This window comes from Protopterus annectens, chromosome 12.part0 (assembly GCF_019279795.1).
Source record: "Protopterus annectens isolate FY-2018-M chromosome 12.part0, PAN1.0, whole genome shotgun sequence".
Lineage (NCBI taxonomy): Eukaryota > Metazoa > Chordata > Ceratodontiformes > Protopteridae > Protopterus > Protopterus annectens.
This window is the reverse complement of record NC_056746.1, coordinates 149,912,353-149,933,666: the sequence shown is the minus strand read 5'-3', so window position 1 is coordinate 149,933,666 and position 21,314 is coordinate 149,912,353. Positions and strand designations below refer to the sequence as shown.

The following is a 21,314-nucleotide window of genomic DNA, read 5'->3' as shown; positions in this document are numbered from 1 at the left end:
TAGGCAGACTCGAAATGACAATCACTCCTTATGTATTGCCAAATAAATATATTGTCCAGACCATATTTTGTGGGAAAAGTACATATAAACTAAAAAAGATCATTCATAGAATGTCAAGGCAGTAAATAAATGTCCTCTAAAAAGATGGTAACTGACATTAAAACACTCAGTAGTTGCATAAATTGTCCCACAGCTATTCTTATAATATACACATTTCTTGACTAGTTAATTTAGGTTTATTTAGTCACTAAGATTAAGTTTAAATGCTTTATACATTTTAAAATGTGTTAACCTCCAGTCCCTGCTCTAAATGAGGTCAAGCCATAAAGGAAAATTTGGTTAGCATGATATAATAAATAAAATACATTTGCATTGAAGTATCTATACTCTTATGTAATATCACTGGGGATGGTTTGTAGACTGAAAGACATAATGTGGCAACGTTGTTACAGTGGTGACTTTGCAAACATTACAACAAAGAGGCAGCTGAGAGACACTGAAAATGACAAAGTAATGATAACGTGGGATCACCCTGTACCAGCAGCTAAGAAGATAGAATCTGATTATGTGGGATCACCCTGTACCAGCAGCTAAGAAGGTAGAAGCTGATTACGTGGGATCATCCTATACCAGCAGCTAGGAAGGTAGAAGCTGATTACGTGGGATCACTCCATACCTGCAGCTATGAATATAGAAGCTGATTACGTGGGATCACTCCATACCTGCAGCTATGAATATAGAAGCTGATTATGTGGGATCGCCCCATATCAGCAGTTAAGAAGGTAGAAGCTGATTACGTGGGATAATCCCATACCAGCAGCTAGGAAGGTAGAAGCTGATTACATGGGATCACTCCATACCTGCACCACTGAATATAGAAGCTGACTATGTGGGATCGCCCCATATCAGCAGTTAAGAAGGTAGAAGCTGACTATGTGGGATCACCCCATACCTGCAGCTATGCAGATAGAAGCTGACTATGTGGGATCACCCCATACCAGCAGCTAAGAAGGTAGAAGCTGATTACATGGGATCACTCCATACCTGCAGCTAAGAAGGTAGAAGCAAACAGACAGAATATTGTAGTTCGAGAAAAAGACATAAACAGCATTGATTGAAACTGCGACACCTAGTGACTACGATGTTTTACGAGCTGAAAGACATGTTTATAAAATATCAAGGCTCGCAAGTAGAAACTAGAACATTGCAGAAAAAGAATACATAGATAGTTCCAGTTGTAGCGAATCTTCAAACATATTTAGATGTACTACCGATGAAAGTAACCACTTATGAACTGCAAAAAGAGGCCATTATTAGTATAGTGTATGTGCCGAGAAGACAAATGTCAGAGACTGAAGCAAAACTGATTTCATGAACTTTAAAATATGGCCTGACTTAGGAATGAGGTCCAGTCTGTCAAGGTATGTAAAAAGTCTAAGCATTTGGTGAAGTTAAACCAAGCCAGAAATGTATAAATCCCACTAACAGAATTTACGACGAGTACTATCAGCTAGGGGGACAAGGCTTTTGCCCTTTGGAACAATAGCGGTAAGTTCTTCCTGATTTTCCTCATTGACAGCTGTTCTCAGGCGCTACCATTTAGAAAGTTCCTACTAATCTAGAAAGACAAGGCAGGAATAGTAATTTTAGGTGTCTGTAAAAAAATCTCTAAACATGTAACAGATGAAAACTACACAATTTCCACTATATCTTGACCAAATTTATATCTGCCACCCTCTTTTGTCACCACTAACAAAAGAAATGAATGCAAGCAGAATAGGGAGGGTGGCCTAATGGTTACAAACACAAGGTGCAGGGTTTGAATCTCACAAGGGATAATTGGCTAGGCTTAAAATAGCTCGCAAGGGCAGTTAGCCTAGTACTAACCTATGAACCTATGAATAAAGTACAAACTATATTTCCATGGTAAGGTTGTCGTTGGTATACTGCCACCAGGTGGTGACATAGATATACACAGCAATTTAACAGAATATATGTTTTCTAATCCTCTATACTGCATAACCCTTTGCTTAAAGGAAAACTGCCATGGTTAAGGATCATGGACTCTGCATGTCTATTACTAACAAAGTGGTACTAGCCTTTGTCACTGTGACTCTAGCAAGAATTCAGTATATAAAAAATTAGCAACTTTTAACCCAAAAAGAAAGGCATTTTGTTTTCCACTCTGCAGGACTGACCTGATGGTACTTCTTCCTTCACCCAGTCATCCCAAGTATTCCATGGGGAGAGAGATGGGCAACTCTGGGCTTTGCTAGAGCCCTACAGCCCATTCAGTTTTGCTGTGGTAGCATACCTCTCAAACTCTTAGAGCAAGAAATCTGGACAAAGCCATAAATAATAGAGGACAAATACCCAAAATTAGGGGCAATTTTTAAATATTTCTCTTACAAACTTAGAAAGTTGATAGAATAACTGGTTTTGCATTGGAATGCATTTTCTGAAGGATGTGAAGTCTGAAACTCAAAATTCTGTCATTTTCTGATTTCAGTCTTTAATGAATTGCCAGAAAACTGCAATTTTATGAAACCTTGACCAAAAATATGAGGCAAAAAATCTGAACATTCTGTGAAAAATCTGTACAACTGAGAGGTATGTTTAGTAGCCTAGTCTACTCATTTGTTATCCAAGTGCTCAAGTGGGTGATAGGGAGCAGACCAGTTTTATGATCCTGTGGAGTGACCTACCCATCTCATAGTTCTCTCTTGCTGTCATAACTCGCAACCTTCTATATCTAAACTGTGGAGCACTCCTCCTTATAACGTGGAACAAATGAGCAAAATGTGGAACATCTACTAACAGTTTCAGTTAGGAAGCTGAAACTTTTGTTCAAAATGTACTTTATATTGATAATTTCTTTTGATGAATTGATATGATTCAATACTATTTAACATGAATGGACACTGAATGTGTGACAGACCCTTTCAATGTGGTGCTGGGAGGATCATGTACTTTTTAAGACTCAAAATGAAGATTCCTCATAATGACGTAGACTTGAGAGGTATTTTTGCTGTGTGTCCCAGAGTTCTGCTAAAGCTGCTTGCCCCAGGCAACATATGGAGACATGCACACTGTGGCAGCACATGAGCATATGCTCATGCTCCATGAGTGCAACATCTAGTGCTTCCACTAGGTGTCACCCAGGAAGACAGCCAAAGGTGCCATCCTCCCCAAAGATGGGTGAGCTAGCAGTGGATTCTCACTGTCATCCTCCTTAGCAAGCTGTGTCAGGTTCCTGAGACACTAAACAAGCTCTGGTCACCTGGGCAGTAGTCAGGGCTTTATCCCTCTGCATCACCAAAGATGTATAAGGTAGGCATCATTTTATAACTTAGTGAAGAAGAGGTATAATTCCCACCTCTCTGGACAGAGCTGGAAATACATGGCATGTCTTGGTTACCTACACTATATTGGTCCATATGGGAAACAAGAATAAAAATAACGTATGGCACAGTCCCATAAGTCTCTATGCTTGAAATAGGGAGTCTAACCTTTAGTTAAGACATCACATAGTTTTCATTTCATAGACGGAATTAAGTAATGTAATATAATATAGTCATATATGTTCATGTTATCATTCATTTTTAAACATAAAATAGTATTTCCCCGAGGTTATTGTGAATAGGTCTGCAGCATAATGATAAGAAGTACAAGCTGCTAATGTTAGTGAAACAACATTCACTGTGTCACTGTCTAAAATTCTGATATCCTTGTCAGGATAATGCTTACAGTGTTTTTATTCATGCTATGTTCAGGGATGGCAAAGGTTAATGGCCTTTAGGTGGTAAGCTATAGTTGGGAGGCACTCAGGACATTTTCACTAGGTATCCAAATGACTTCAACTGGCTGCTCTCAGTCCTGAGGAGCAGTAACCCTAAGACCCTCACAGATTTAGTTCCTCCTTCTGTCACAGAGACTTAGCCCAGCAACCCCTCAGAGGAACTTCACTTCTGTCACTTGAATCTGTGATCTCATCCTTTCAGTCAATACCCAAAGTTCATGACTATATTTGAGGATGAGGACATAGACTGGCAAATTAGAAGCTTTGTTCCAGGACTTGGCTCCTGCCTCACCACTGCAGTCCTGTAGAATGCTGCAGTACTACTGCCACCACACTCATCGTCTGGTCAACCTGCCAATCTGCTCTACCTTCATGTGGGAATAAGACCCCAAGATATTTAAACTGCCCCACATGATGTAGCTGTTCCTCCATCACCTGCAGGGAGTAACCTACACTTTTCTGGGGAGAACCATGACCTTGGATTTCGAAGTGCTGATTCCCTTCAGCTTCATATTCAACAGCAAACCCCTCCAGTTTTATTAGAGGTCACAGTGACTTACGGACAAAAAGGACATTGTCCGCAAACTAGATCCTTTCCAAACCACGGATAAGTTTGATATGGTGTCAGTGAAAATTATGAACAAGGGTGAACTCAGAAGATATAGTCTTGGTGGAGTGCTGTAAACATGATAAATGTATTTGAATTAACACCTAGAATGAACAGACAACTCTTGTTCCACAAATTTTGAGACCAAACGGCATGCAATAACAGCCCCAAAAATGCCACATTATTGTTTCACCCACAAGACGTTCTGTGGTATTCAGTCATGTGCCTTCTCACATGTACACAAAGCTGGCAGAATCCCATTGATGTTCAGTATCCCAGCAATTTAATCTGCCCTTCCATGGTCCAAATGGAATCTAAACTGGTCCTCATGAATCAAGAGTGTCAACTATCAGAGAGAGGCTCCTTTACAGCATCACAGAGTAGGCTTTCTCAGGAAGGCTGATACATATGATCTCTCTCTCTCTATAACAGGAATACAGGATTATCTGTCATTTTAAGGGGGCTAGCAGCCCTCTCCTTGCCTTCCGTGTCACACTGAAAATGTGCATTAACCATGGCACCCCAATAGTGCCCAGTGATGTTAACACTTCTGGCTGGATCTTATTAATTCCTTCCACATTGACACTGAGGAACAGTTTAATTACTGCAGTGTCTTCATCTATAGGAATGGATCTAATCTCACCAGTTGTTTTTGGCAATGCCTCCTAAGAGGATGGCATGACCACTGAATTCAGGAGTTCCTCAAAGTGTTCCTTTTGCCTCCCAACAATGTCCCTGGACATGATCAGCATGTTTCTGCACTTGCTGATAAAACTATTGGTAATATCTTTCCCACCCACCCTGAGTCAGTGGTTGGTTTTCCAGAAACTCTAAGTGGGCTCACCTTTCTGCAAAGCTTTATCTATCTGCTAAACAATTACACTTTTATTATAAATGAAAACATGCAATTTCCAAAATTAAAACCTTTTTCATTGAAATCCACCTGGTACTTCAAGTGTATTGCCTTTGAGGCAGCTAAAAAAAAGTCAACATTTTCTTAAGATTAGTATGCAATTAAATTCATCAAATAATTTACATTTAAAGACATGACATTATATAAGACAGAATTAAAGTTCAAAATAATGTATTTTAAATCTGTGTTTAATCCAAAAGGTATTGGTGTTTTGAATTTCAAAAGCAACTGTGCTTCCAAAATAAGTAATAATTCTAGATTCCTCCCCTGCTTTAACAGACAGCCTGAATAAAATACTCATAGGCATCCTTTGGATGTTTTGGCATGTTTTTCCTTACAATGTATTGCCATTTGCCACAAGATTTGACAGCTTTCATTTAAAGGTGAATTTTTCAGTCCATTGCTCAAAACTAAGAATTTGGTTGTGACTGATGGCCTTTTCATAATCCACTGTAACTTGCCAGTGCCACAGCATAATTCCTGTTGGAAGGAGGTCCCACATTTGGCTATTTGGCTGTCTTGTCTGTATGATGCAAAGCAATGTCTTCTTGCCTAATTACTATACAAAACTTGCATTGAGTGGTGATTTAAATTCCTGTATTTAAAACATGGTCATTGGAATTTGTTCTTAATACATGATTCCTGTTCAACACTGAAATATAAAAAATAAAAGGCTTGTATGACTGGAAAATAAAAACTTAAAATTCAAAAGTAGTAACAAAGGTAAGCGCTTTCGAGGTTCCCCTTTTCTTCAGACCTTAATAAAAATGTGAATATCAAGACAGTTTAAATACATGCCAACAACCAATAAAAACACTTAAAATAAATCAATGCTGTAAGCCTCTGTTTCTTAGGAGAGGTTTTAAAGAGACAGCATTGTTAAGGCCAGGTGATGCATGAGCTTTAAAATCAACAATCCATCTTAATCCTATAAACTCTGTTTCATTACATATATCACCTTCTCTTAAACTTTCATTAATAATCTGTAGCACCATGAATTTAAAAGTATGTTGCAAACCAAAATCTAAACAATGCTTAGCTAAGGCATTAGTTACTTTATTGTTCTTTATATCATTGAGATGCTCCATTATTCTCTCTTTTAGCATATGATAGGTCTTACCTATGTAGTAAGCATTGCATAAGCTGCACTTAGCAAAATAAACTATATTTTTGGTGCAACAATCAGCATAGAACCGAAATTCTATTGGTTTCAGGTACAGTGGATGCATAATCATAGTGGTTGACCAGATATTACTGCAAATGTTGCATGCTCTACACACACAGGTTCCCCTGCATTTAGAAATAGACTTAGCTCTAATATTATGTCCGTTACATAATCTTTGTTTAAGATTTTTATTATTCTTAAAACTAAATTTAAGAGTAGGACCTAGGACCCTACTAATATCTGGGTCTGTAAGTAGGATGGGCCAGTTCTTTTTAACTATTTCACAGGTTTTGCTCACATCCCTAGAGAATGTTAAACACATCCTACTGATAACCTGATCACATTTGCCCTTTGTATCCAATGTTTCTGTTGAAGTCTCACTTGAAAAATATGGCTTAATCGTATGTTCATCTAGAGAGTTAATCTCTTCCACAGCCTTGTCAATCTCATTTATTTTATAACCTCTATTCTCAAGATCTACACAGAGGCCTTTAACTGCATCCTGCAAATCTCCCTTGTCTGTATACAGCCTTTTGCAACACTTGATTCTTAATAATGTTTTTAGTGACATGGCCTGGATGCATACTAGACCGATGTAAAATCTTATTTTTCCTGCAGCTTTTTTTATGCATCTTGGTGGTGATGCTACCAAGCATGTCCTTATTGACATTGATTTCCAAAAAGTCAATTTGAAATTTAGAGTGTTGTGAAGTAAAAGATAGATAGGTAGTCCTGCCTAAATAGTTGACAAAAAACTCTAGTTGTCTCTCATTGCCATGCCAAACAAGAAAAATATCTTCAACAAACCATTTGTAAAAGGTGACATATTTCACAAACAAGGGTGAGCAGAATACCTTATCTTTCTCCCATTGGGCTAAGACAATATTTGCATAGGTATTAGCACAGGCTGTGCCCATCACAACACCACTTTTTTGTAGAAAAAAAACTCTTTCTCAAAGAGAAATACATTGTTTTCCAAAATCAGGTCCAACAGGGCACAGATCATGTTAGCCTTACTGTTGGAAAAGTTGCTTTCTTTAGATAAGAATTGTCTTATATTCTCAATACCATCGTCATTTGGTGTAATAGTGAACAAAGAGTTCACATCCAGTGTTACAAAGAAAGCATTCCTAATGTCAATTGCAGATCTAGACTCAGCCCATGAGAATAAGTGTTCCAAGAACTGTTTACTATCTATCATAACAGCTGGTGCAATACTGAATACCTGTTTAAGTTGTTTCTCTACATAGGCTCAGTTATCTAACCTCTTCCTGACACAATCGGTCGAAGGGGTGGATCTGAGAGGTCTTTGTGGACCTTAGCAGGCCATGCATAGCAGGTATAGTGGGAGTAGACACATAATGGATAATCAATCTGATCTGTCATTAGTAGGTCGTATAAACAGAAACTGAGTCTACTTATAATACCATTCACCTGAAACTTGTGTAACATGACATATACATTTGCATCATAAAGCATCCTACGCATTCTATCTAAATAGTCCCTGGTGTCAAAGACAACAATCCCCCCTCCTTTATCAGCAGGTCTAAACACAAGATGTTCTGCCTTAGTCAGATTAAACAATGCTTCATTTTTGTTGATAGTTAAATTATAAAAAGATTTCTTAGGTTTATCAAAGGCTGCATTCCTAAGATCTTGTTCACACATCTTGATAAAAGCCTCCATTGCAGGAGAGTTATTCGGAACAAAATTACTTGTTTTTTTTAAAAAACACATATATCCGCATTCACTTTGTCATCATAAATGGTTTTCAACATAATATTCCTAGCAAACGCATTTAAATCCAGAATAGTGTCTACAATATTCATTTTGTTAGCTGGAACATATGACAAACCCTTATTCAGAAGTGACAATTCAACTTCTGTCAATTCCATAGAAGACAAATTAAAAACTAAGTTATTTATTTCCGACTGCGTGTGTTTATACTTTTGTGCATTTGGGCAGAGGAATTGGATTGTATCCTTCCTCGCCTCATACGACTTCGAGACCTGCCCGTCCATTTCTCCTGCCTTATTGGTAGGGTTTTCTCTAAAAAAGCTGCAGAAAGGTGGCTATTATTTCCATTCTGAACAGTAATACTTTTACCAAATACTTTGGGTTTAACTAAAGGTTCATTACCACTTAGGCTCACATTATCCTGTGCAGCAACAAACTCAAGAGAATTATCATGACTTGATATAGTAACATCACATCTTTCACCATTATAACCAACATCCATACAAACAGCATTATTAATGTCCACATTGTCTGTACCTGGAAGTGTCTCTATTTGATTGTCATTAGACAGAATGATGCGTTGGTTATATTCTGAGTGCTCATTTGGTTCAATCCAAACATCATGCCCATTTTTAAAGGATGAAAACGAATCTTTTACCAAACCGGGATTCTGATTTAAACTGAAACTTTGCGCTGTTTCTGAGTTAGCATTAATCCCCTCAGTAACGTTGCCGTATTGAAATTCTCATGTACAGTCACAGTCTTGCTAACTACAGACTGTACAGTTATTTCTGACTCCTTATTATGTTTAAAATTAGTGCAACTGCCTCGAAGCACGTTGTCTGAGTTAGCATCAGCTTTTGGAAAATGATGCTGCTTGCTAGAAGAATGCATACTGCCATCAGAGACTGGGAGCTGCCCTTCTATTCTCGATCCCTCCCTCAATGAATCAGCTTGCATTCTGATTGGTGAAGCAGTCCTGGGCCAAGAAAAGACATTTCCGGCTCGAAAGTCGGCAAGGTCTCTACGGAGCTTTTTCATTTTTTCTTTTTCTAATTTCCTATCATATAAGGAGACATTTAACAGTATTTTATCAATCAGCTGAGTATAGGCTTCACCTTTAAAGTTGTCCATAAGCATATTGGTCAAACTCTGAATGTCATTTGCCAGAGATTCTTCTTCTGGCATGAAAAAACTATTAATGAGTGACATATAATCAAAACTCAGTTGCAAATTTAAAACTTGCCATTTCTTCAGCTATTTAGGGTATTTGTCGCCATAGGAGGGCATATTGAGTACCCTTAGCCCTCTAGTTATCACTTTGTAATAATTTGCAGCTTCAAAATGATACCTTTGCCATAAAAGGTGTTTATGCTTCTAAAGTTTATCTTCTAGTTCTTTCAAAGTACTTCTAAATGTTGTCATGTCATCCAAATTTATACTAGCCTGAGCAATGTCTTCTTCATTGAAAGATATACCTATTAATGGATTCTTAGAGCGTCCAATGGTAGTAGCAGACTCTTCAGTCCATGCTTTCTTCTTGGTAGCATTTTCATATACCTCCAGACTCTTGTTCACAGTGTAATCATCCTCACCAGGATTCTTTCCAGCCATGGTCCCACAAAACAGACAAAGTAGAAAATCCAAAAAACGAGAAAGTGGTGGAGCCAACAAACCCAAAAGTAATAAATATAAAAAATAAAAGGTGTGTAGACTGGAAAATAAAAACTTTTAATTCAAAAGTAGTAACAAAGGAAAATGGAAAAGATACTTATCACAACGAGGGAGTGTTTGCAATTCATGCTGCAACTTCTGGGATGCATGTGTTCCATTTGGTTTCATGTACTTTTCTATGGACCTGCCATGGACTTATTTCCAAGATAATACAGTGAATTGTGTCCTGTGATTCAATGCAACACTGAGGAATCGTCAATTAACCAGTCCAGTAACATTTTTCTGTTTTTATAAAAACGCTATATGGGACTTTTCTATATACACCCAAAGGCTTCCTTTTGGCGGCCATACTCTTAATGGTGGTGTTCAATCAAGCATTCAACTGCAAAGATTTATTTTGGGCTATCATCCCACTGACTTTGATTTATCACAACAACACACATTTTTATTTTTACTTTTCGGCAAGATTAACCCTTGTCGACGGGTGTTATATTTATAACACTATTGGAGCAACTGTTCTGTATATTACGCTATCAGGCCCTGGATGGGATGATATGTTTGTTACCACAAGCATTCATTTACCAGCAAATGGACATTTTTTGGAACTATATTTGTGTGAATTCATGAGGATTTGGACTTCATAATTATTGTGGAGACAGCAACTACCGGGGCAACATTCTTAAGTCATATTTGATGTTTCTGCATATATACTCAACGGATTTGGTGGATGGACATACAATTATCAGACTGATATTTTTTGTGTTTTCATTCTAACCAATTCTCAGATAAGGTCTGGACATTTATTTCGTACTGTACCTTCGAATCTTTATTTTTGCATTATAACTTTATGTGTATGGTACAACCAAGAGGGATGGTGCTTGATACTTATACACAAGGATTATTTTATATATTGGGACATTCTAATTATTTGTCTTGTTTTCATTATACAAACACTGTTTTTCATTCTGTTTGGCAGTTTTACAGTCAGGTGTACCCTCATTTGCCGAGTCATTTGTTGAGATCGTCTTCAAGTAACTTTAACAGGGGAGGTCTAAAACTTCATGACAAGTTATATTTATGTTTTATACTAAGCGGAGCATAGTTGCTTAATAGTAGCAGGTTAGCAGGACTGACATATCCACGGAGGGCTGTGTGCTATATATATTTTAGATAACATTTATACATTCAGCCCTTACTTTTTGGGCAGTATATAGCCTTTGGCCGTTAAGAAAGAATGGATATACCCTCAATTGTTGTATTATCTGTTGTATTTTTTCTTTATGCAACCATGATTAGGGGCTGTTTAAACCAATATGACAAATTATATTCATGTCTTATATTCAACGGGGCATAGTTGATCAACAACAGCAGATTAATGGGATTGATATATCCATGGAGGGCTGTGTGTTCTATTTAATACTCACACATCCAGCCAGTAGTTCTGGGCAGAATATAGCTTTTGCATTGTAGTTTTCATTTTTTCCCCATGCTAACATTTGGCTTTTTGAATTGTAACCATCTATATGAGGTGCTGGTTGGGTGTAATATTGCTCACCATACTAATTCAGTTTTCCTGACTATCACTTAGTTAATGTCAACTATTTAAGGCAAGACAATAGAACTATTGTAATTGGTCAATGGTTCAATCAAGGTTAAGCAACTAAGGCAGGTGATATCCTGTTTTTTCACTTAATTGTGGTAAGCTTATATATATATATATATATATATATATATATATATATATATTGGATTTTTAATCCATGGCCTTATGTCTTACAAATATTGATTTACCACACCCTTTTTTATACAAAAATTTGGATTGGCAGCAATTATTATTGTTACAATTTCTTTTCATTTTAGAAATTAGTTCTATTAGGTATGGTGCCTGTTTGAATCTAGGCTGTATATACAACTTTGCTTTATTTATAAATTGAAATTTTGTATTATATGATACTTTACTGATGATTGTATTTCACAGCATATAATCCTGGTGATTGGCTCAACAAGTTTTAATATTAATTCTCTCATGAAGGTTATATATCAGGTTTGAGGCCTCACCAAACTTACATAGATATAAATTGAGTATCAAGCTAGTTTCCCACTCATATTTATATAATATTTCATGGTCTGCATAGGATGCATCCTTTTGATTATGGTTCAACACTCGCATATTAGTAGGTTTTTTTTATAGACGCTTAGAAATGCTTATAATCACCATACCATTGGTTATTATTGCTATTTTCTTTAGTTCATTCCACATTTTTTGACTTTGGAGTGCAGCACCTGGGCATTTTTATCATTCTAATCCCATGGCAGTATTTCATTTTTTCATGCATAAGCCATGGTTGATTTATTATATTGTGAACAAAACATAAATTTCTGATTCTAAAATCTTCAGATTTTGATTTGGCAAACTTTTATTACAAGACCTGGGACTTATTGGTTCATACAAGGATCGGGTTATGGCCTATTATAATATATTACTGAGCACGTTTTGTGCTGTACTCAATTTTGGTGATAGTGTGTGTATCCCATTTGATGGCTGAGTGCTTATTGATCCAGCTATGAATCGGCCAGTGTCGTTGTTATATAAAATATTATGCTACAAATACATTGTTTACGACCATTATATTTATGTGGCCTGCTTTTTCTACAACTTCTGGGTCCTCTTTTTGATATAATTTTGGGCCTTTTAGCCAGTCACTTACATTCCAGATACAACATGGAATTGGACAATTTATTAAAGGGCCTTGCTTCTGATAGGGAGGACCTATCAGTCTTCGGATTGGGAAAACATGGAGAGAATGTGGAAGGCACTGATGCTGTACCCAAAGTTGAAAGTTGTGAAACAACTTTTCTGAATTTAAGCAAACATATGCGCTCAATATGTAACAGTGTTTGGAATTATAAGCTTTTCTGGGCTTACTAAACTAAAGGTATCGCTCCACGTGGTTTACGTGTCCGCACACAACCACTTGTCAGTAATCCTGATGACCTTTTATTGAAACAACGGGGTGAAATACAACAGGAAACATCTCTCAAATTTGTAGAGATATTAGCTAATCACCACAACAGGATTATAGATCAAGAGATAGAATCCATCATCCATCATCCAGCTAAGTGGTATGGCAAAAAAGTATGAAGGACAACCCACATACCACAGTAGTATTAAAAATCTAAGTAAGGAACTGTTGACTCTAGAAACTCAGCTTAAGGAAAGAAAGAAAAAGATGTTCCTTAGGGATTTAGGGGACTACAATAAAGGGGACTCCTTTAACTTTGGTAAAGAAAAACACGTCCGATTTACCCAACAAAACTGGACATCTTTCAAAAGGAAATGCACAAAATCCATTTTAAAAAAAGGGACCCATACATAGTACTGACACATCAGGTGAGGAATCATCCTCAGGCTTCAATACAGATTCAGTGGGTGCCACAGGCTCACCAGCCATGAAAAGAAGGAATTCCATAGCCTTACAGGATTTACACCAAGGAGGAGGGGGGGGGGCAGGAAACATCGTAGAGGTAGACAATATAGAGAGATTACTACAAATGTTTGTACGCAAAGAACAAATGTAAACATAACCAACATTTCTTCTCATATCTTCTCTTCCTCTGTTACTGATATCCTAAATAAAGGTTTATCATTCATACCTGTTTTTTTTTTTTGTTGTTTCTGAAGAAAATGTTGTTACTGATATTCTTTCATTTTGCAGGAATCTTAATTTAAAATTATTTTTTCAGGAACAGATTATCAATGACTTCAAATACCATAAATCTTCCTTTATGCCCCCTATGAATCAGAATGTATCTATGTTTCAAAATGCCATTATCAAAGATCTTCATTTTCAGTTTAGGACACATAACCCCATGGCTAATATATCTAAAACATCTATGGTCAATATTATTAAGCTAGCTAATAACCATGAGTTAGTCATAATTGGAGCCGATAAAGGTGGAGCTGTAGTCATACAAGATTGGGAACAGAATGACAAAGAAGCTAATAGACAGTTGTCTGACGCACGCTACTACACCCACCTATGTATCGACCCCACCTCCTTCTTCAAACAAAAAATTGACGAATTTCTTTCTTTAGCAGTAGAAGAGGGTATCATCAGTAACAACACCAGAATACAACTAACTATTACCAACCCATGTCCACAATATATATACTTTTTGCCCAAAATTCATAAAGATCTCAAGAACCCTCCATGCAGACCCATTGTCTCTGGCAGAAATTCACTTACTGAACCTCTATCCCTCTTTCTAACCAAATACTTGCAACCTCTTCTAAAATGTGTCAGAGCACGCATCAAGGATACTACAGAATTCCTTCAGATTATCTCTGAGGTACAATTAGAACCAGATTGGTTGCTGTGTACACTAGATGTTACATCTCTCTACACCAATATTCCACATTGGACAGGATTAGAAGCCTTGGAATATTGGCTAAACAAGACAGAAATGTACAAACCCGGTTTCAACACTCTATTATTGTGCTTGACCGAACATGTTCTTACAAAGAACATCTTCTTTTATCGGAACAAATGCTTCTTTCAAATAAAGGGCACAGCTATGGGAGCATCTTTTGCACCAATATATGCAGATTTATTTATGGCATACATTGAAGAACAGATTATTTATGATAACTCCCATAACATATACATAGATGAAATGGATATCTGGAGAAGATATTTGGACGACTGGTGGTTGGTATGGAATTCACCCCATATTTAAATGAAAACAAATGGGGAATTGAATTTATTGTCAACTATGACAAAAATAAATTTTTTTTTTGGATGTTTTGGTCTCCCGTGCATCTGACCATATGTTAACAACTGAAGTATATCGGAAATTTCCCCAAAACAATTTGCTTCTTCATGCCACCAGCTTCCATCCACCCCATATTTGTAAGAACATTCCTAAATTTCAATTTATGTGAATGAAACACATTTGTTCCAATAATAACACTTGCAAAACATTTCAGAGATGATTTGGTTCTTAGATTCAGGGACAGAGGTTATAAAATGGGTCAGGTCTTACATACCAAACATGTAGTGGACACCAAGGAGCGGGACAACCTCCTTCTCTACAAAGAAAAAAATCAGAAAACAGGTGGGCCACCTAGACTAATCACCACCTATAGGCGCAACACCAAAGCATTAATGAATATTGTCCAAAACTGGAATATTTTGACATGTGATTCCAGACTAAATGAGCTGCTGGGGGATAGATGCCTCTTTTCATTTCGTAAATGTAAAAATCTTTCTGCATTTTTCAATCATTTCAAACATGGGCAGTCTACCAATACCAAAGTAACTCAAACAACTTTATCAGGGGAGCCCTTAATCAGATGCTTTCCTTGTGGTCATTGCATTCATTGTTCAAGATTATTAAAAACCAGAAGTTTCAGGAGTCAGAACACCCCTCAAGTCTTTGACGTTAGGTTTTCTGCCAACTGCACCTCCAATTGGATGATTTATTTGGCCAACTGCAGTTGCTCAGCTTTTTACATAGGTCAAACTTCCAGACCTTTGAAATTCAGGATATCAGAACGCCTCATCGAGATAAAACACCACAAAGAAACCAATGCCCTTTATAAAGACACTTTGTTACACAGAAATGCATATTTCAGTTTCACTATTATTGATATTGGTGCCACTGTATGCTGGTCTCTTCATGATATTTGGAATGCCTTTTATTTAAATTGAGACCCTGCAGCTGCCGTACTCGCAGAGTTTCTGCATTTTGTGTACCACAAGAAAACCATTAATAAGTCTTGCATTACACTGATAAATAGTGAAACAGCTTCTGAATGTCTGGTTTACAAACTGTCTTTTTTTTTTTTTTGTGTATCAGGTATCCCACCTGTCCCCCAGTATATACCATTTTGCAGTTCATTGTGCTAAGTATGTATATATATATATATATATATATATATATATATATGTGTACGTGCATGAGCGTAGACACACACACATATATGGATAGATTAACTATTTGATCAGATATGGACTGGATGACAAGACACCTTTATAGCAATGTATGAATTACAGTTTGAATAACAAACTGTAATAAAACTAGCATACAATGTGCTTGAATAGAAACCCTGTAGAATAACTAAATTACATTGGTTATTTCAATAAGAAGCAGAAACAAATTGCCATTAATATCCATATGCTTAAAGCAGATATGTGAAACAAAATCACAAGTGATGCAAAAACACTTGTTTATTAAATGAAATAGACAGATATGTCTCACAGAGGTTACCTCTCCTCTAGAACAAACTTCCAATTCAGGTGAAGCAGAGTCCTTCAATGACCCTATATTATTGTAATTTGGATGATTGGATGAGAAACCACAAGTTTCACCTGTGTCCCTCTTGGACAGGGGCAGTAGTTGTTGACTTAGTTTCACTCAGTATTTTGATATTTTTGGAAACGGGTTGTACTGTGTTACCCTTGTAAGGGCCTCAGAGCCATTAGTATAGTAACCTCCTATCATCCTTGTCACAAAAGGAGATACTGCCAGCCCAGCTAGCTGGAATTTTGTAAATAATTATGTCATTTGTGAATATTATGATTTATATAGAAGTGTAACAAAAGGGGATACTGCCAGCACAGCTATCTGGAATTTTGTACATAATTATATGTCATTTGTGAATATTGATATGCTTTATATAGAAGTGCAAGAAAATGAGATACTGCCAGCCCAGCTATCTGGAATCTTGTAAAGGACTGTATGTCATTTGTGAATATTAACATGATTTATATAGAAGTGTAACTAAAGGAGATACTGACTGCACAGCTGTCTGGAATTTTGTAAATGGTTATGTTTTATTTGTGAATGTCAACATGCGTCATGTAAAATGCTTGTGTTACAGATGTATTAGAACTGTATGTCATATTGCACAGATGTGTGCTGAAGAGATGTTTTGTAAAATACTGAGAAAAAATGTATATACACTACTGTAACTGTTTAGATGTATACATTTTAACAATGGAAACTGCAACACAAGAGGTTAACTTCAAAAGAATAGTTGAGATTGAATTACTTTATAGCTAGGCCATAAAAGGAGATGTTCTCTTTCAATTTCAGTGCAACAGGAGACAATGTCTAGAACTAGAAGCTTTTTGTATTGTCTTTAAATGTGCAGGAATGTAAATTATTTTACAACTTCCACCATTTGCCAAAAGATCTGAGGTCTATGTATTTTTACAGGTAGATGCTAAATGGTACCAGCTGCATCAGTGGGAGTTTTCACCTGGGATAGAGTCAGATGACAAGAAGTGATGTCATTCTGCAAGCTATCCCAGAGTAATATTTTGGATATTAATTTAAGAACTCTCCAAGAGATTGATAGCACTTTGTATTTTTGACCTGACAAGAACATCCACTCACCATATCTGCCTGCTTACTCTGTAAGTAAGTCCTAGGGAACAGTATAATTCTTTTAGATATAGTCAGGAATATAGGTGAGCTTAATTTAAACATTTTTCTTTATTTATTTGAGACTGTCCTGCAATGTTGTTTTAAATATTTCCTCTGATTTTGAACTCTGATGTAACTGTGATTATATACTGAGTATTTTCTTGTGCTTTTATTATTTATTATTAAATATATTTAAACCTTTGATTTTGGCTGACATTTGTGAGACATATTTAAGTTCTGCGAGTACTTGCATATTTATTTGGTGGCACTGTGGGCCACTCCTAATAGCCTTGCTCTTGGTCAAACTACCATTTGGATTAATAGTAACATTACACAGTAAGATTGGATACCCTTTGTTAAGGGCCTTAAGGTAGCTGATAAGGACATGGCTGGTGGCAGTGATAACTACCTTATAGTCTGGGCAAAAGAGAGCATAGCTAGTAAACATGTGCCAGCATTTCCCAAGAGTGTGTGTGTGTGTGTGTGTGTGTGTGTGTGTGTGTGTGTGTGTAAATCAAACCTCAAGGAGTATGCGTGTGAGCTACTTGGACAAGGACACAAAGCACTGGTTGGACAGAGAGGGTATTGACGGTCTTGGCTTGGCCACTCAGCTGAGATCTCAACTCTATAGCTGTGCCAGTGGAGAGTCTTATTGGGGATCTGGAGAAAGAGGGATAAACCAGCCCCGGACTGACTGTGGCCTCTGTGTGCTCTTAAGGGAAATTGCACTTGATGCAAAGAGCTGCATCTGTAAATACTGTGTGTGTACTTGTCATCCTCCCAATGCACGTTCCTCACTGGTGCTAGAGGTGAGGATTGAGGCTCCATGACTACAGTTGCCAATGGTATAGCATCACAATCCTATAAACAATCCACACAGGAAACTATTAATTTAGTACTTCCAGCAGCCTAATAAATGTTAAATTAATTGTTCCATAGCACTGTCTTTAGTATGGCCTTACTCTGTGTTTCAGTGGTGAGTCAGATTTAAGCACATTTGCATGACAATAACAGGACCACTAAAGATTACAGTGAAATTTCCAATTTTGCAATAAGAAATTAAACAGCATTCACTGTCAATCAGCATTGCTGCAGTTTGCCAACCTCTGTGCATATGCTGGGGACATAAAGTAAAGGTTTTTTTATGGACCATTTCTTGACATGCATGTGTGTGTGTGTGTATATCTATTTTTGGACCAGATTAAATGTGTGAAAAAGGGGTGGATAGGACAGTGGTGAAAACGAGCTTGGCAAACAGAGGGAAAAGAATGCAAGAATTTGCAGAAGGGTCATGGGACAGCACAATAGATAACCACTTTTTCACTACATCAGTGCACAATTGTACCCACGACTTCATGATTTTGTAGTCACACGCCAGCGATGGGTGACAACAGAATAATGCTGTATGGCCAATTGGACCTAATCAGTTGTGTCAGGATGACACATATACAGAGTGGACAGTTATGTATGGGGCATAATATTTTGTGGGACAGGTACCCATTTTTTTTTAATTTGGGAGAGAGAGAGAGAGGAATGTGGGGAAATGTGCTTAGGAATGAGAGGGTCAGGTAAGAAGGGTGTGTTAGGAAGCATCCAAACGCATACAGGACATACAAGACAGACAGGAATGGTCATGGAGACAAAAGTTTGGGGGACACCATGATTGGGGATAGGTTGGGGACATCAGAGGTACACTCATCTCTAGCATGAGTACAGTGAAAATCTAGTCCTCACCCTCAGAACTGTCATCACTGTCTCCTGCAACAGCTCCTGGGGTCAGTACTAGATGTGGCATTGTATTTGCAATGTGGCGCAGGACCTTTTCAACCCTACAGATACATGCACTGATGCCAGTTCTCCATTATATCCTTCACCAGCCCTGTCAGCTCCTGCCGGGTGACAAAATCTCTACCTTCACTACTACTGCTCATGAAGGGTACCACTGCATCAGCAGATTTTGTGGAAGCACTCTGAAAGGTTGTGACCCTGAAGGACTGGGTGTTTGTGCTATCACCTGTAGAGGTATGACAGGTCGAGCTGCAGTGGTTGGTATACCTGTATGTGCTGATGAGGATTAATTTTCATCAGGAAGTTATGAAAATAGCAGATTGTTAATAAGTTATAAACCTCCCACAAAAACAAAAGAGATGCAAGGGTAGGAGGCAGACAAAAAATAAGAGATAATTTGATACTACTCATTAGGAGACCACCTCCCTGCCTTCACCCTTCGAGCTACTCCCACTTCCTCACACTCTCACCAATACATTCATACTCATAACCTATCTAACTTTAACCCTACTACCTTCTCTGACTCCCTTAAGCTAACTAACTGGAACCCCCTAAAAATACTACCATTAGACAAAGCCATTGACTACTTCAATTTAATATTCTTAACTGTCCTTAACTCCCTAGCTCCAATAAGAACTAAAAGAGTTAAATTTAAAGACCACCCCATGGCTCACCAAAGATGCAAAAAAGATTATGCTACAAAGGGATAAAACCTGGAAAGCCTACCTCCGCTATAAACAGCCAGAAATATTACTTAAATATAAACAGTTGAGAAACCTGGCCAAAAAACAAGTCATTAGAGATAAAAAGTCTTACTACATAAAACTACAAGAAAATCATGCAAAAAATCCCAAACAATTCTGGAACTCTATTAATTCCCTCATCAGGCCAGGTACAAAAAACAACCTCTGTCTGGACGACAGCAAATCTGACCCAGAAATTGCCTCACTATTCAATACCTTCTTCACCTCTTCTATCGCTGAGCTAACTAAGACCTTTACCAACAATAACCCTTCACCCCTCCCTGCTCAATCTTCCCCACCCCACCCTAATTTCGAGCTCAAACCCATCTCCACCAATCTAATAAAGAAACTTCTTTATAAACTAAAGCCTTGCTCCAATGCCCCTGACAGCATTCCGTCCTCCTTCCTAAAAATAGCTTCAGATGCTATTGCTCTGCCTATCAGCATCCTGATCAATAGATCACTACTTGGATCTTATGTACCCAAACTATGGCATTCTGCATTTATTCTTCCACTCAACAAGGGTGGCAAAAATTGTAATGTCTCCAATTTCCGCCCCATAGCCATCCTCTCCCCTATCTCCAAAATTCTTGAAAAATGCATCCACCTGCAGCTCTTGCCATTCCTTGCCAAATACCAGCTACTCTCTCCTACCCAACACAGCTTCCACCCAGGCACAGTACTAACTCCACCCTTCTCTTATATTCTGTCAATTCAGCCCTTGACTCTGGTAATATGGTATATTCTGTTCTGCTGGACTTATCCAAAGCTTTTGATACAATCTCTCATACCCACCTTCTAAACTATCTCTCTAATCTCAACCTTTCCCAAAAAAACTCTTTCATGGTTCTCTAGCTATCTTTCAAACAGGTCCCAAGCCATGAAATGGGGCCAAGCCACCTCCACTTTCCTTCCTACCTCCACTGGCGTACCCTAAGGTTACATACTTTGCCCATTACTAGACAATATCTTTATTAATGACTTCCACAAAGCCATTCCTAACACCAAAATTGTACAATATGCTGACGATTCCACTTTGATCTGCTGCACCATTAACCTAACAGAGCTCCAATTTCTGACACAAAATGCCTTCTCAACCACTGAAAACTGGATGCTCCAAAATCACTTCTCACTAAATGCCAACAAAACTAAGATCCTTCTATTCTCCCCCTCAAAATCCTCCCCTCTTGATAAAAACTCTCTTCAAATTACCAGCCTTAACAACTCCACTATCGAGATCGTACCCACTGCCAAACTTCTTGGTGTCACAATTGACAATCAACTAAAATTTAACACTCAAATCCAGCTAAACATCAAGAAAACACACATAAAATGTGGCCTAATTTACAGAAACAACCACTTCCTCTCTCCTTCCACCAGACTAACTCTTGTCTCTACCTATCTCCTTCCCTCTCTTATGTATGGCGCTCCTCTGCTCACTAATTTATCTTCCACAC

General features: G+C 37.7%; 1 protein-coding gene across 1 annotated transcript in view; it reads left to right on the top strand.

Annotated features, from left to right (window-relative positions):
- The first annotated feature begins 9,833 nt into the window (after nucleotides 1–9,833).
- Nucleotides 9,834–21,314, top strand: part of LOC122816141 — a 64,878-nt gene continuing 53,397 nt past the window's right edge. The window contains exon 1 of the mRNA XM_044088897.1: nucleotides 9,834–9,903. Coding sequence (XP_043944832.1) covers nucleotides 9,834–9,903 — 70 coding nt within the window. The remainder of the gene's footprint in view (nucleotides 9,904–21,314) is intronic.